General features: G+C 41.0%; 1 protein-coding gene across 2 annotated transcripts in view; it reads left to right on the top strand.

The window, feature by feature from the left end:
- RBM19 (RNA binding motif protein 19) overlaps window positions 1–7458 on the top strand; it is a 76555-nt gene extending 69097 nt beyond the window's left edge. Inside the window, exons 24-25 of one of the 2 annotated variants that reach the window (XM_073672105.1) lie at window positions 633–718; window positions 7094–7458. In XM_073672105.1, coding sequence (XP_073528206.1) covers window positions 633–715 — 83 coding nt within the window. In that variant the 3' untranslated portion in view covers window positions 716–718; window positions 7094–7458. Of the gene's footprint in view, window positions 1–632; window positions 719–3305; window positions 3861–7093 lie in introns of those variants that run through there. The other variant, XM_073672095.1, reaches the window with a different exon arrangement.
- Window positions 7459–14519: the final 7061 nt, after the last annotated feature.

Raw genomic sequence — 14519 nt, forward strand, 5'->3', positions numbered from 1 at the left:
TTTCTTCTTTCTTTGCCTCTTGTCCCCGTCATTTGCCTCCACTGCTCCTAAGCTTGCTCCTCTTTACATCTGCATACTTTCTCCTCTCGCTCTCACTTTTCTTGACTTCCTAATTCTTGCAGTCTTCTCTTGCATCGGCTACGTGTCTCTATCCCCCGCCTTCCTCTTCTCTGTCAGCAACTGTGTCTCCTAGCAGGTTAATTAGTATTGACTAGTTTTCTGCATTCTGTAAACATGTCAGTCAGTGGGGCCTCCCACTCCATCCTCAAAGGAGGGGACTTCCCTGGAGAAGACAGCAGGGCAACAGTGAGAAATAATGCCGGGGATTTGGGGAATATAGCTGTGCCACTCATCCAGGCAGTCACCCTTCAGTGCATGAGATACTTACACACGTCTTTTGGCTGGGGAGGGGGCTTTTTGTCATGCGTACATGTGCGTGTATAATATATATATATATATATATATATATATATATATATATATGTCACACTAACCTTACAATGGTTTTATCATGGAAAGCTTTTCTTGAATCCTCCGACTGACCACAATCCCCCATCTACATGAACATCTCCTCTGAAACCTTAAGTTGATCAGTCTCTCAACTTGTTTGATTTTTCATTTCCCTCATACAGGTTTGCCGAAAAAGAAGAAGAAATCCTCTGCCCTGATGGAGGATTTTATGGGGATCTTAGAGCCGGATGATGTGGATGAGTAAGATGTAAGGCTTATGGTTTTCCTGACAGCATCTTAATGCATCCAGGGAGGGGGCTGCTGCGGCCACTTTCTCCTATGTTCTCTATCCTGCACATAAAAACAAAACGCCAGCCTGTAAATACGACATGCTGCGGTGCCATTTTTTTTCTTTTTGCCACGGTCTGTCGCATAAGTATACAATATATCTGTACAAGACAAATCCAGCTGATTTGTTCCTGTGCGGCTCTTTTTCTTGCAGTGTTTTTATATTGCACTGGTTCTATATGGCGCTCATGTGTTTCTATTTGTATGCAGACGCCTATATCTACCTTTATGCATGCCCATGCTGACAGGTGGTGTCGGCACATAGGGCAGGTAGCTAGGAAAACCTGCTTGAGCTACAGCTTTCTGCTTGGACAGATGAAATGGGACGATGCCCCCCCTTTTCCTCCCCTTGGGCACCATGTGATTGACACTTACAAATGACCCAGCTGAGCGCGCAGCGCTGTGACCGAGCCGCTCCTCCCAGACTGCCAGCGTTTTGTCATCTCATTACCAGCCGTCCCCTGATTCCACTCAGCCGAGAGAACCTTTAATACCAGCAATCTCTGTGTAACACAGTGGCCAGATGGGCTCCTCTCCCCCTTCTCACCGAGTGCAGCCTCCCTCCTCTGGATCCCCATTCTGTCCATCGTTTGTATTTGCGCTCTCTGCTTTCTCAAGATCTCCTCCCCCTCTTACATTCAGTTCTTTTCTAGCATGCACTGCACTTGTACATTTTCTGTCTTCCTTCTCCATCTAATTATTCTCCTTTTCCTCTTCTCTCTTTCATCCTCATTTGCCTATTTGCTCTACCCCTAATTGGACTTGTTCTAATATTTCAATGTGTGTAGAATGCCATTTTCTGGACTCATTCACAACGTCTTGTCACACACCAGAGTGCTGCATGTTTGGCAGGCACAGCGCTCAAATGTGTGTGCCAACTATTCATTTTCAACACACACGCACACATATATACAGTACAGACCAAAAGTTTGGACACACCTTCTCATTTAAAGATTTTTCTGTATTTTCATGACTATGAAAATTGTACATTCACACTGAAGGCATCAAAACTATGAATTAACACATGTGGAATTATATACTTAACAAAAAAGTGTGAAACAACTGAAAATATCTCATATTCTAGGTTCTTCAAAGTAGCCACCTTTTGCTTTGATGCCTGCTTTGCACACTCTTGGCATTCTCTTGATGAGCTTCAAGAGGTAGTCACCGGAAATGGTCTTCCAACAATCTTGAAGGAGTTCCCAGAGATGCTTAGCGCTTGTTGGCCCTTTTGCCTTCACTCTGCGGTCCAGCTCACCCCAAACCATCTCGATTGGGTTCAGGTCTGGTGACTGTGGAGGCCAGGTCATCTGGCGTAGCTCCCCATCACTCTCCTTCTTGGTCAAATAGCCCTTACACAGCCTGGAGGTGTGTTTGGGGTCATTGTCCTGTTGAAAAATAAATGATGGTCCAACTAAACGCAAACCGGATGGAATAGCATGCCGCTGCAAGATGCTGTGGTAGCCATGCTGGTTCAGTATGCTTTCAATTTTGAATAAATCTCCAACAGTGTCACCAGCAAAGCACCCCGACACCATCACACCTCCTCCTCCATGCTTCACGGTGGGAACCAGGCATGTAGAGTCCATCCATTCACCTTTTCTGCGTCGCACAAAGACACGGTGGTTGGAACCAAAGATCTCAAATTTGGACTCATCAGACCAAAGCACAGATTTCCACTGGTCTAATGTCCATTCCTTGTGTTCTTTAGCCCAAACAAGTCTCTTCTGCTTGTTGCCTGTCCTTAGCAGTGGTTTCCTAGCAGCTATTTTACCATGAAGGCCTACTGCACAAAGTCTCCTCTTAACAGTTGTTGTAGTGTGTCTGCTGCTAGAACTCTGTGTGGCATTGACCTGGTCTCTAATCTGAGCTGCTGTTAACCTGCGATTTCTGAGGCTGGTGACTCGGATAAACTTATCCTCAGAAGCAGAGGTGACTCTTGGTCTTCCTTTCCTGGGGCGGTCCTCATGTGAGCCAGTTTCTTTGTAGCGATTGATGGTTTTTGCAACTGCACTTGGGGACACTTTCATAGTCTGCCCAATTTTTCAGACTGACTGACCTTAATTTCTTAAAGTAATGATTCTCATCAAGAGAATGCCAAGAGTGCGCAAAGCAGTCATCAAAGCAAAAGGTGGCTACTTTGAAGAACCTAGAATATAAGACATATTTTCAGTTGTTTCACACTTTTTTGTTAAGTATATAATTCCACATGTGTTAATTCATAGTTTTGATGCCTTCAGTGTGAATGTACAATTTTCATAGTCATGAAAATACAGAAAAATCTTTAAATGAGAAGGTGTGTCCAAACTTTTGGTCTGTGCCACACACACACACACACACACACACACACACACACACACACACACACACACACACACACACACACACACGTGTGTGTGTATATATATATATAAACACACATATATATACACACACATATATAAATATACACATACACACACATATAAGATTATATGTTCTTACCCTTTTTTCCCCCCAACACATAGGATTCCTTGTATTTGATGCCATTGATAACCATTGTTATGACATCTCTGGGGTGACTGTGACCCCATTTCAAAGCCTTTATTGGACACTGATGGAATTGTCTGACTTGCGGATCGCTGCATTGTACAGTTTGACTTTTAACACAAGGAGCCATTTTATACCAGAAAACTGTTCTTACCTGCAACTTGCCAACAATGGACTCTTTGCGGAGTTTTTTAAAGATGAAAAACCTTAAAGCGCTATCGGGAGAGCAGTATTGGCGGCTGGCAACATTTGTTCTGTTAAAGGGATAAGTATGTCCCAAGATCGTTAACAAGGGTGAGCCGTTGCACTTCCAGTGCATTATGGGACTTGACAGCTCTCTAAAGGAAGTTCTCCCTTCTACACACAGAGAGGCATGTGTCCTATAAATCATATTTAAACCATGGAACGTAGGCCCAGGGGGGCTGTTAGAAGGCCCGCTTGTTTAATTAAAAGTCCCGTTTTCCATATTTATGGTTCTTGGTTCTTTTAAATATTAACAGCTTGAAAAAAAAAAGAGATCTGTACGTGTAAAAGACCCAGTGAAAAAGTAGATCCATAGAAATACAGGTGATTATTAAAAACGTGTGGGGTGGCACAGATGATCATATTTGGGATATAGAGTAAATAATTCATATATGTAATAGGGCAAAGTATCATCATCATGTCTGCCTATATATATAATATGTAAAAAGGGAATAGAGGCAACACTCCAGGAATTCCAATATAAGGTGATTTATTGAGCCGTTATATCAGTGTGTATATATATGTGTGTGTGTGTGTATATATGTATGTGTGTATATATATATATATATATATATATGTATATATATATATTTATTAGTATATGTGTGTATATATACATACGCACGCATATACACAACTAGTGCAGTGTTTTATTACTAGGAAAAAACCATCCTGTCAGCAAAGTACAAGTAGGTAGTAGTGTTCGGGCTGTACCCTTATACAGACTGTCTAGGGTTAATCCCTGGGTTGTGGGGCAGTGTGAAGATGTTAACGCAATGTGACATTTGTGAAATTGAGCCTCAGCGTTGCCACGGTGACAGCCGGACCGCCATGCTGCCTGATGAGATGTTAAATGGTTTTGGCCTCCTGTCAGTGCGAAACCCTTTCCCCAGGGTGGGGCGGCTGCTCAAGTGACCCTTCACTTCATCCCTGCTCATCCAGAAACAGGCAAAGGTGATGTCCGGCAATGGGATAGGGTACAATTTCTTTCTACGCTACCGGCTTTACAATCTGCTTGCACTAGCCCATTGAGAGTATTGGCAGTGTACCCCCATCCTTCTATCTCCTCTGCGCACCAAAACACAATTAGTCATAGATGTCATTTCAGCGTGCGTTCGGCTTCATAATACTTTCCATTTCCCAGACGCTATATCATGAAGCTTGGTTATTGATGCAGTGGCCTAAGGATGATCTGCCACAAGGCACGGAGTCTTGTCAGTGTTTACACTCTGCTTTTTGCACCAAATTTTTCATCAATTTTGCAGAAAAAAGTTTAATTTTTACTGGATCAATCAATAAAAATAAGTTGATTGGTATGAGTAATATGACCTGCAGGAAATCTACTGTGCAACAGGTTTTAGCTCAGTGTTGTATGATTTCTTTATTTTTTTCAATTCGCGGGTCCCATAGGAGTCTAAATGGTCCGTTTTCTTCAACCCTGACCCCTAATATCTTAACAATTTCATCACAAATAAAGCAATAAGTGTGTTGATTTTAAATATAATAAAATCTTTTTTTCTATGCTGGTTAATTTCTATGAATATTTATTTAGTGGAAAGAGTTAAGTTTTGTTAGTTTCAGACTTAAAAATCTGATACCTAAACTTAAAATGCTGACTACCTGCTGCTACCACTAAGGGGGTACTTGGGAGCTTCCGGAGTAAGATCATTGGACTCCATAATAAAGCGCCCTCAAGTGGCAGCTCTGTATAAAAGAAAGCGAGCTTAGACTATCATAAAATAGATTAGAGGGGTTTTCCCGGCTTACTTTTGATTACCTATCTTCAGGGGTTTGACATCTTGGCACCACATGATCAGCAGTTTCCAGCTCCAGTAGTGAACAGAGCATAAACAGCACAGCTCCATTCACTGTGTAGTGGCCATTCACGGGTACTGCAGTTCACCACCTATTTAAATGAATGTGACCTTTGGAGCTGAAAACAGTTGATCGTTTATTGATGGACATCTACCAACCTGATATTGATTACTTGTATTATTTTTTACCGCTATTTATTATTTTTACAATTTTTCTGGAGCTGCCAGTGTGTACTTTATTCCTGTAAAGGCAGCACAGCAGGGTGTGTGCTTTATGGCAACGGAAATGGATGGGAGTCAATAGACAGAAATCTCATAGACTGTGTTAGCCAACAGTAAGTAATGGCATTCACACCCTTACCTGCACGGACCGTGTGACATGGAAGGTGGGGAAGTTATCGTCCCGGTAAGAAATATTGTGAAATAGGCAGATGTAGCATTTTGTTATATTTTTGTATAAATGTAACCATTTAATAGATACATAAACTGAGATACACTTATGGTTTCTTTTTTGGGTCAAAACCACATTGTACTGTTAGAACTGGTAAATTTTGTGGCTGCTTATTGCAGGGTTTGTCCAAAAGCCGCTCAACCACATTTTCTCTAATGAAGCTGAACTATAATACCACCCAGCTGCCATCTTCTTAAGGGCTGAAACGCCCTACCACGTAACCAATTAAGGTGCTTTCTAATGTGGCATTTTTACAGCAATTTTTTTGCTGTTTCTTGATGCATTTTTTTTGGCTGAATAGCTTGTACAGGTGAAGCAAGGCCTTTAACGATATATTTGTTGCTGTTAACAGTGTGAGACAGATATATTTATTTAATTGAATCCTGTAAGTCGAATGCAGGGAAGGGTTATAGCTGGATAAATTCTTCAGATCAAAAAGTAATTTTTTTTTAGTTTTTTATATATTTTTTCTATATAATCTGTGAGTAGCATCATAGCAAATTGCCAAAATTGACCATGTATGCGTGTGAACACCCCAATCTAACCCGACACTTGGTAGACACGAAAACCAAAGAAATAACAAATGACTGGCAGCAGCAGCAAATGCGCGTCCTACACCCCAGTCATGAAAACATGGCAGAATTATAGCTCCAACGCTGTATAAGCATGTATGACTTTGTGTGAGCCTCCTTCACCGCTCGATGGCAAAATCAGGACACTTTGTAATCTACAGGTGCAAACTCTTTTTGTTTACTGGAGAATAATTGCACAGAATGACTTAACTGTTTGAGTGGCACTTGTGCATCCGTTTTCCATTTGTATCATTCAATTCCACTCCCAACCCCCAAGGCTCATTTTTTCTTATGCAGTTGTTCCTTTAAAATACAAATCCTGATGTAGAATAAAATCGCAATAACCATATGCAAATGTGGTGAGCAGAACGCAGCGTGTAAATCAGAGGAGAGAAGAGCCAGAAGCAATAGGGAGCGGGAGAGAGAGGGAGGGGGGTGACCTGGGGTTAATCAGTTTTACTGCTCAGTGAGAGAAAGCTGAGCGAGGAGAAGGGGGGTGGACGAGGGATGGAAGCCAGAGACAAGAAAGAGAAGGAATAAGACCAGGCAGAAAGGCAGCAGAGAACAGGTAGGTATAGAGTAATAACAGAAACTCTACACTTGCCTTAATGTATGGATCTTGGTACTTGTTAGTTAACTAACTGAAAAACTAATTAACAATGAATAATTCAAAGCTTTCATCAAAGGTAATGGAGTAAAACGATGCAAAAGATAGGAAAAATGTGGACATGTGAAATCTGAAAGAAATGGACAGGGAGAAGCCGTAGAATAACCATCATAACTAGCGAAGAATATAAAGAAAAACACATTGAGCACCCCGGTGAATACTTGGAATAAGAGTGCAATGGAGAGGTGAACGATATACCTTCTACTATTGATGAAGTGCATAAAGAATCTTAAGGCAGAGAAAAGACTTGTTAGCAAAGCTGTATTCAGTACATTACATAAAAGAAAAAGAAGTCGCGACTGCTACCAACCTATATGCAGCATGACAATAGCCTAATAGGCCTTATGTGAGCCATACATCTAGCCATGCTAAAAATCTGGAAGAAGATAGAGATGTAGAATAGTATAACGTGCTGGACGACACAGATCTACAAAGAAAAAAATCTTCAAAAATGTTTTTCCTGCTACTATAAAAAATAGACATACAAATAGATATCCTTTGCCATCACTGCTGGGCACAGGCTTCAGTGAGGGTGTATAGCCCAGGTGTATGTACATTGTTTTGCATTCCGTATCAAGACATTTGTGCATCAGGATCATGTGTCCCCCCTTCCCCAATTCCTTGTCTAATCAAAGCCGGAGGGATTTAACACTATCTGGAAGTGCTTCTGCTACAGATCTTGGCCGAAAAGAATGCTTTGTTTATTAAGAAGTGGCAAGATGGGACAGATTCCCCCCCCCCCCTTCCCAAGGGGCATGTGAATTACAACTGTCCTCACTTTCAAAAGATGTTGAAAGATGTGCAAAATCTCAGCCAGTACAAGCTCCATCATTCTACTTCATTCTCTCGGGGCAACATGATAAAGTTTACAGCTTATGGGTCTTCAGCCAGGAGCAAGACATATTTACTCACCTGATGTGGAATCTCATCTCTGTCAATATAAGCCAGACATTTGGATCACTGATCAAAATATTCAAGTATCTCAGCAGCCTCTGCCGTATACTATCAGGTGTTCCTAACATCCTTGTACTAGATGTTAAGGTTGGCTTTCCCAGGGCATTTTGATTACTACTATAACAAATTTGTTTGTGCACATGTTAAATAAATAAAAATCACGTTAAAAAGACATCCTCCAAAATGCGTTTCACCAGTAAAAACTCCTTTACCAAAAATTCTGCAATTTGTAGTAAACATGCAGTCTTTTCTTAACATGTGACTTTGTTGCAATAAAAACACCCAAGTTCAAACCCAACATTAGACAACTGGGCTCAAGGATGGGGCAGCATTGAATCTTCCAAACCTGCAATGTAATCATGGTTATCTACAGATCATCGTGGATTTCCAGGTGGGAAATTATGTGTGTATCAACATTTTTTAATTTCAGATTTCTAAAATGATGCCTATGTTGCAAACCAGCATGAAATGCCACTTTTTTGGCGTGAAAGCTTTTCTTTGCAATATATGCGTGTCCTATAGTTAGTCTCATTGTTTTGTACAAACATGAAACTGGAAAACACTTTAATTTTTTATCAATAACAAGTCAAAATTAATAGTATTTATTTATACAGCGCCAACATATTCCGCAGCACTTTTCAATTAAGCGGGGACATGTACAGACAATAAATTCAATACCAGTTAAGACAGTTTAAACAGTTAAGTTAGGAGTGAGGTCCCTGCTCGCAAGCTTACAATCTACAAGGAAATGTATTAATTATTAAATTAAAACACATATCCTGCAGTACCCCCTTTAAAGGGAACCTGTCGCCAGAAAAAACGCTATTAACCTACCGATATGGGATTAATCTGTAGGTTAATAGCGTTACTAACCTGCCCGACGCCTGCACGCAGCTGAGAGCTGCGGGGAGAAAATTAACTTTATTCTCCCCAGCAGCGTTCCGGTTTCAGTCACGGGGGCCGGCGTCAGCCCTCACTGACACTCATTCTGCAGTGGGGCCGGCTGTCAGTCAGGGCTAGGTCAGCAGTTATAGCCGCTGCTTTGTATACTCAGAGCGCTAACTGAACCAGCGCCGGCACCGCCCCGTGACTGAAACCGGAACGCTCCTGGGGAATAAAATTGATTTTCTTCCCGCAGCGTTTGGCTATGTGCAGGCGCCGGGCAGGTAAATAATGCTATTAACCTGCAGATTTACCCCATATTGGCAGGTTAATGGTGTTTTTTTCTTTTAAAAGGCCTCATTTCTATTTTCATAAGTTACACCTGTGTTTAAAGGGTTAAAGTGCTTGTTAAAACAAGAAACTTTGCAGTTTACTTTATTATTAAAATTCGTTTCTGTTATCAAGAATGAGTGATTCTTAATTTTCATTGTTTAATGCTAGTCATCTAGGTTACAGGCCACCACTGCACTCTAGCAGCTTTGGATTAGCATGTGCAGTGCTTACAATCTATCTTTATGGAGCTTGTAAGCGCTGATCTAAAGCTGGCTGGAGCACACAATCTGGCTAGGTTTAAAGGGAGCATGTCACTATGAAAATGTTGTTCAATCTGTAGGCATCGTGTTATAGAGCAGGAGGAGCTGAGCAGATTGATATTTAGCTTTTGTGAAAAAGATTCAGTATAACCCATATATTAAAAATTAAACCCTTCTCTTTCTGGGATTTTCAGTCCAGTGGGCGGTCTTATCAGTGACTGACTGCTTTCTTTGACAGCTATCTCTATATGCACAATTATACAATCACTAATAGGACCGCCCACAAAAGTATATATCATTCTGATCTGCTAGCCGCGTCAGACTGTGCATAACTGAGGCCAGCAGCTCATCCATAACACTGGTCCAAATTGCCCATCTTTAGGAGACAAAAGGGAGATTGCGATCCTGAAGATGAAACTTGAAAAAACATCTTTAACAGTCTATCTTTGTGGTGTTGTAAATTCAGTTTTGAAGAACCATCATGAATAGTGACTGTAATCAGGTATAGTAACCCTGTCTAAAATACACACTTGGTTCTAGAGTAGAAGAGGTGCTGGCTTGTAATATACAGGAGAGAAAAAATATATGCCACACTTTACTGGTCCATATTATGGCTGCAAAATCTGAGTGCCTGTTTGTCTACAAATCCAAATTTGCCGTTAGCAGTGCCGGACTGAGGTGCCAAGGGCCCACCAGTAACCAACGCCAGGACTCCACTTTTCAGCTACCTGCAAATGTGACATTATCATCAATCACAAATGTATATAAAATGATCTGGGTAGATTGATAAATGAATATTAATTTTGCCTCTCTTGTACATAGTGATTCAGGTATATAGTGCCAAGTACTGCTAATATATGAGGGTGGTGGCCGACTCTTGCGCAGGGGCCCACCGGAGGATTCTCCTGTTCCCCCGTGGGCCAGTCGAAGCTTGGCCATCAGAGCCTATGGTGAACTCATTTTTGTAGATCTTCAAGTGGATCGCTATGTTGTGGGCATAATATGGATGATAAAATGCAGTTGTGTTATGTCCATATGAAAGCGGCTTGTGCACATTTGTATATAAATTCTAAGGATTCACCGCCTTGATGTTACTTTAGGTTTCATCTGTTCATTTTTCTGTCAGCTCTTGTTCATTAGGGCTATTGAAATGTTTGGAATAATTAAAGCTAATAAGATGAATCATAATACCCTCATGTGAAGTCTGATGTTCTGAATTTACCTGGGTTTATTCGGTATTGTAAGTCAACTATAGAAGAAAATTTTCAGTGACTTTCTTGGGGCCAGTGGAAAAAAAACCCCTCTCATAAACTATTCAGAAAGTTTACTCATCACTGCACATAGAACCCACTGAACCTTGCATTGAATCCAGACTGTAGGCACAGTAATAGTGAACAAATATTTTTTTTTCATACAAATTGCCATATAGGAGGTAGAATACATCATGCACACAGATATTGACACATTGTTAATTTATCAAAGCTATTTTTTTCATCATGCATGCCATTCATACAATTTATTTCATGCATTACAAAGCCCATGTCTGTTAAAAAAATATATTTCTAACTCTGTATAGAACAGCCTGAAGTCTTTTATTCATTTTCGCAAAGCTTGTGCAGATACCGCAGCCTCAATATGTTTTGTGCCCACTAAAATGAAGCAGATGTGGAATATTTTACTATGCATAGCTGTGCGTTCTTGGATTTTTATTCTTGCACTTATTTTTTTTTTTTTTCAATTTAAAGTGATAAAAAAAATGTTTTGGACTGAAAAAAAAAAAAAAAAGCAGGAACAGCAACACCCGTCTCTTCAATTACTTTATTAGGAAGCATATATGGCAATATTAATAACCTCAAGATGAGAACACAGCTCCCCGGCTGGCCAACACTTTTAAAGTGCATTGGAAAACGTGGGCAGAGCTTCATAGCTGCACGTCATCATACAACTATTGTGGAGCCAGGACATCACACATCAGTACACTGTGTAGTGGCCATTCTTGGTACTGCAACTTCACTTGCACTGATGCCCAACCCAGGACTTGCAAACAGCTAATTGTTGGGGGTGCCTGGTGTCGGACTCCACCAATCTGATATTGATGACCTATCCTGAGAATAAGATATCCATATGTACTGTAAAACCTGGACAACCCTTTTCAGTGAGTATTATATTTTTATCAATCAGTTGTTTAATCTTTCGCTTATTTTGTTACTTTTTTGTTATTACATTCGACTGCTCAAATTGCTGAAAATAATATGATGAAAATTTATCAAGCCATTTTGGACAATCACCATCAGACCAATGATGAATTCATGAAATTGACTGGGATCTCATGGAGTTTCTCTCAGCTAATTTTTAATGGAGGATTTGGGCATGAAACGAGTTGCTGCAAAATTTGTGTCTCGCCTGCTCACCCCTGACCAGAAAGACAATGGACTGGCTTGTGAATGGAGAGTACTTTGAAAGAGACTAAAGTAACAAAATGTACACATAAATACACACATTTTTTTTATTAATGAATTGGTTCCTTCTATGTACCAACCATTTCCGATGCTTTTTTTCCCAAAAGGAAGCAAAACTTAATACCCACACGTTCATGTGACTCAGCCATCACACAGCAGGAGAAAGACTGAACAAATCGTTGAAAAAAAATCTCTGGAGCCAAACACAACCTTCCCTAACAAAGTTGGCTAACATAATGACAGTTCTGCGAACAGTCACACACCAGCGGAAGCCCATCCCACCACCGCCCTGTCCTTCCTGTTCCTGTTGTGCGCCACCTCATATTGTGTACTCTGAAATTCTTCAATATTTCAGAGTAAAACATACCTGAGTGCAATCACCAGGCTCTACTTCATGCTGCGTTTGGTTTGGGCAACATGAATCCAATGCCAGGTAGCCTTTAAAGCACTACTCCAGCGAGGGGGGGGGGGTAGCGCTGGAGTGGCGCTAGAAGTGTAAGCACCCTGCCCCCGGTCATATATTCGCCCTCCGGCGTCTTCACCTTTTACAGATACCACTCTGGTCCCATGATGCCATCTTGTGAGCGCACCACTCCAGCGATGAAATCAAATAACACTCGAGTGGTGCTTTAACCCCTTTCTGGCCAAGGGCGTACAAATACGTATCTGTGCCCTGGGTCTTAAGGGCCTGATACATATTAGTACGCCCTGGTGATTTCGCCCGCACACAAGTGGTGCGGGCAAGATCGCCGCTGGGTGTCAGCTGATAGTACCGGGTGTCAGCTGTAACAATGTGCAGGGAGCGGTCCCGCACCGCTCCCTGCACATTAACCCCCGAAATGATTGCAGCATTCCGGTGGCAAAAGGAGGTAAGCGCAATACTTACCTTCTCTGCCGGCGTCTGAGTCCGGTCCCGGATGTTGCCATGGTGACCCGATGTTATCATGACAACATCCGGGTCACCAGGAGGCAGGAAGTTGCTTTGGTCATGTGCAGTGCACGACCAAAATAACTCCCTGTGCAGCGCTGACAGGCTGCATAGCACAGGGATGGTTCTGCATTCCGATGCTATACAGCCGATCAGGCTGCAAAAAGTGAAAGTCCCATAGTGGGACAAAGTGTAAAAGTAATAAAAATGTCAAAGTGAAAAAAATATATATATATTGTAAAAATATAAAAAAAATAATAAAAAAATAAAAATATATTGTACCCATGAATAAATAATCTTATGAAAAAAAAACAACAAAGTACACATACTTGGTATCACCGCATCCAGAAGGACCTGACCTATAAAACTGTCCTACTAGATAACCACTTTAGTGAACACGGTAAAAAAAAAAAAAGCAACATAAAATAATGTTTTATCATCATACCGCCAAACAAAAAATGGAATAATACGCGATCAAAAAGACGAATGTAAATAAAAATGGTACCGCTGAAAACGTCATCTTGTTCCGCAAAAAACAAGCTGCCATACAGCTCCAACAACCGAAAAATAAAAAAGTTATAGCTCTCAGAATAAAGCGATGCAAAATAATTTTTTTCTATAAAATAGTTTTTATTGTGTAAAAGCGCCAAAATATAAAAAAAATATAAACGCTTTACCGCTGTAAACGTACTGACCCGAAGAATAAAGCTGCCTTATCAATTTTACCACACGCAGAACGACATAAAAAAAAATAAAAAATTCCTGAATTGTTGGTTTTTGTTTATTCTGCCTTCTAAAAATCAGAATAGAAAGCGATCAAAAAATGTCACATGCCCGAAAATGGTACCAATAAAACTTGTCCCGCAAAAAACAAGCCGTCATATGACTCTGTCGGCCGAAATATGGGAAAATTGTAGCTCTCAAAATATGGCAATGCAAAAACTAGTCTTTGCAAAAAAATGCGTCTTTTAGTGTGTGACAGCTGTCAATCATAAAAACCCGATATGAATCTGGCATCGCTGTAATTACATCGACCAGAAGAATAAAGACGTCTAATCACTTATACCGCACGAGGAACTGTGTAAAAAATAAACTTTAGGGTTAGGGTTGGGCTGGGGTTAGGATAGGGTTAGGGTTGGGGTTGGGATTTTTTCAGAAGTAAAAAAAAGAAACGACGATATGGTGACTAATGTTGAGCGCAAGTGCTCGCTACTTGAGTTTGCATCGGGTGCTCGGGTATGCACCGAGTATAGCTTGTGCTTGAGTGACATGCTTGAGTCTTCGCCCCAAATGTTTTGCAGCTGTTATACAGCCAAAAAAACCTCATGGGGATTGCCTGCCATGCACAAGCGATCCCCGCATGGTTTTTTTTTGTGTGTCTAACCGTGAAACATGCGGGGTAGGAACTCGAGCATGTCACTTGAGCACCCGCGATACTTGGTGCATACCCGAGCACCCGATGCAAACTCAAATTGCGAGCACTTGCGCTCAACATTAGTCGCCATATCATCGTCGTTTTTTTTCTTTACTTCTGAGACTCAAGACTAATGTCAACTTATTCAATATGATGACCTAATGATATCAAATTCTGTGTCGTACCTCTGGGTTCAAAATGTTCACTATACCCCT

This window comes from Phyllobates terribilis, unplaced genomic scaffold (assembly GCF_046119375.1).
Source record: "Phyllobates terribilis strain yellow unplaced genomic scaffold, ASM4611937v1 Scaffold_1__5_contigs__length_1240528914, whole genome shotgun sequence".
Classification (NCBI taxonomy): domain Eukaryota; kingdom Metazoa; phylum Chordata; class Amphibia; order Anura; family Dendrobatidae; genus Phyllobates; species Phyllobates terribilis.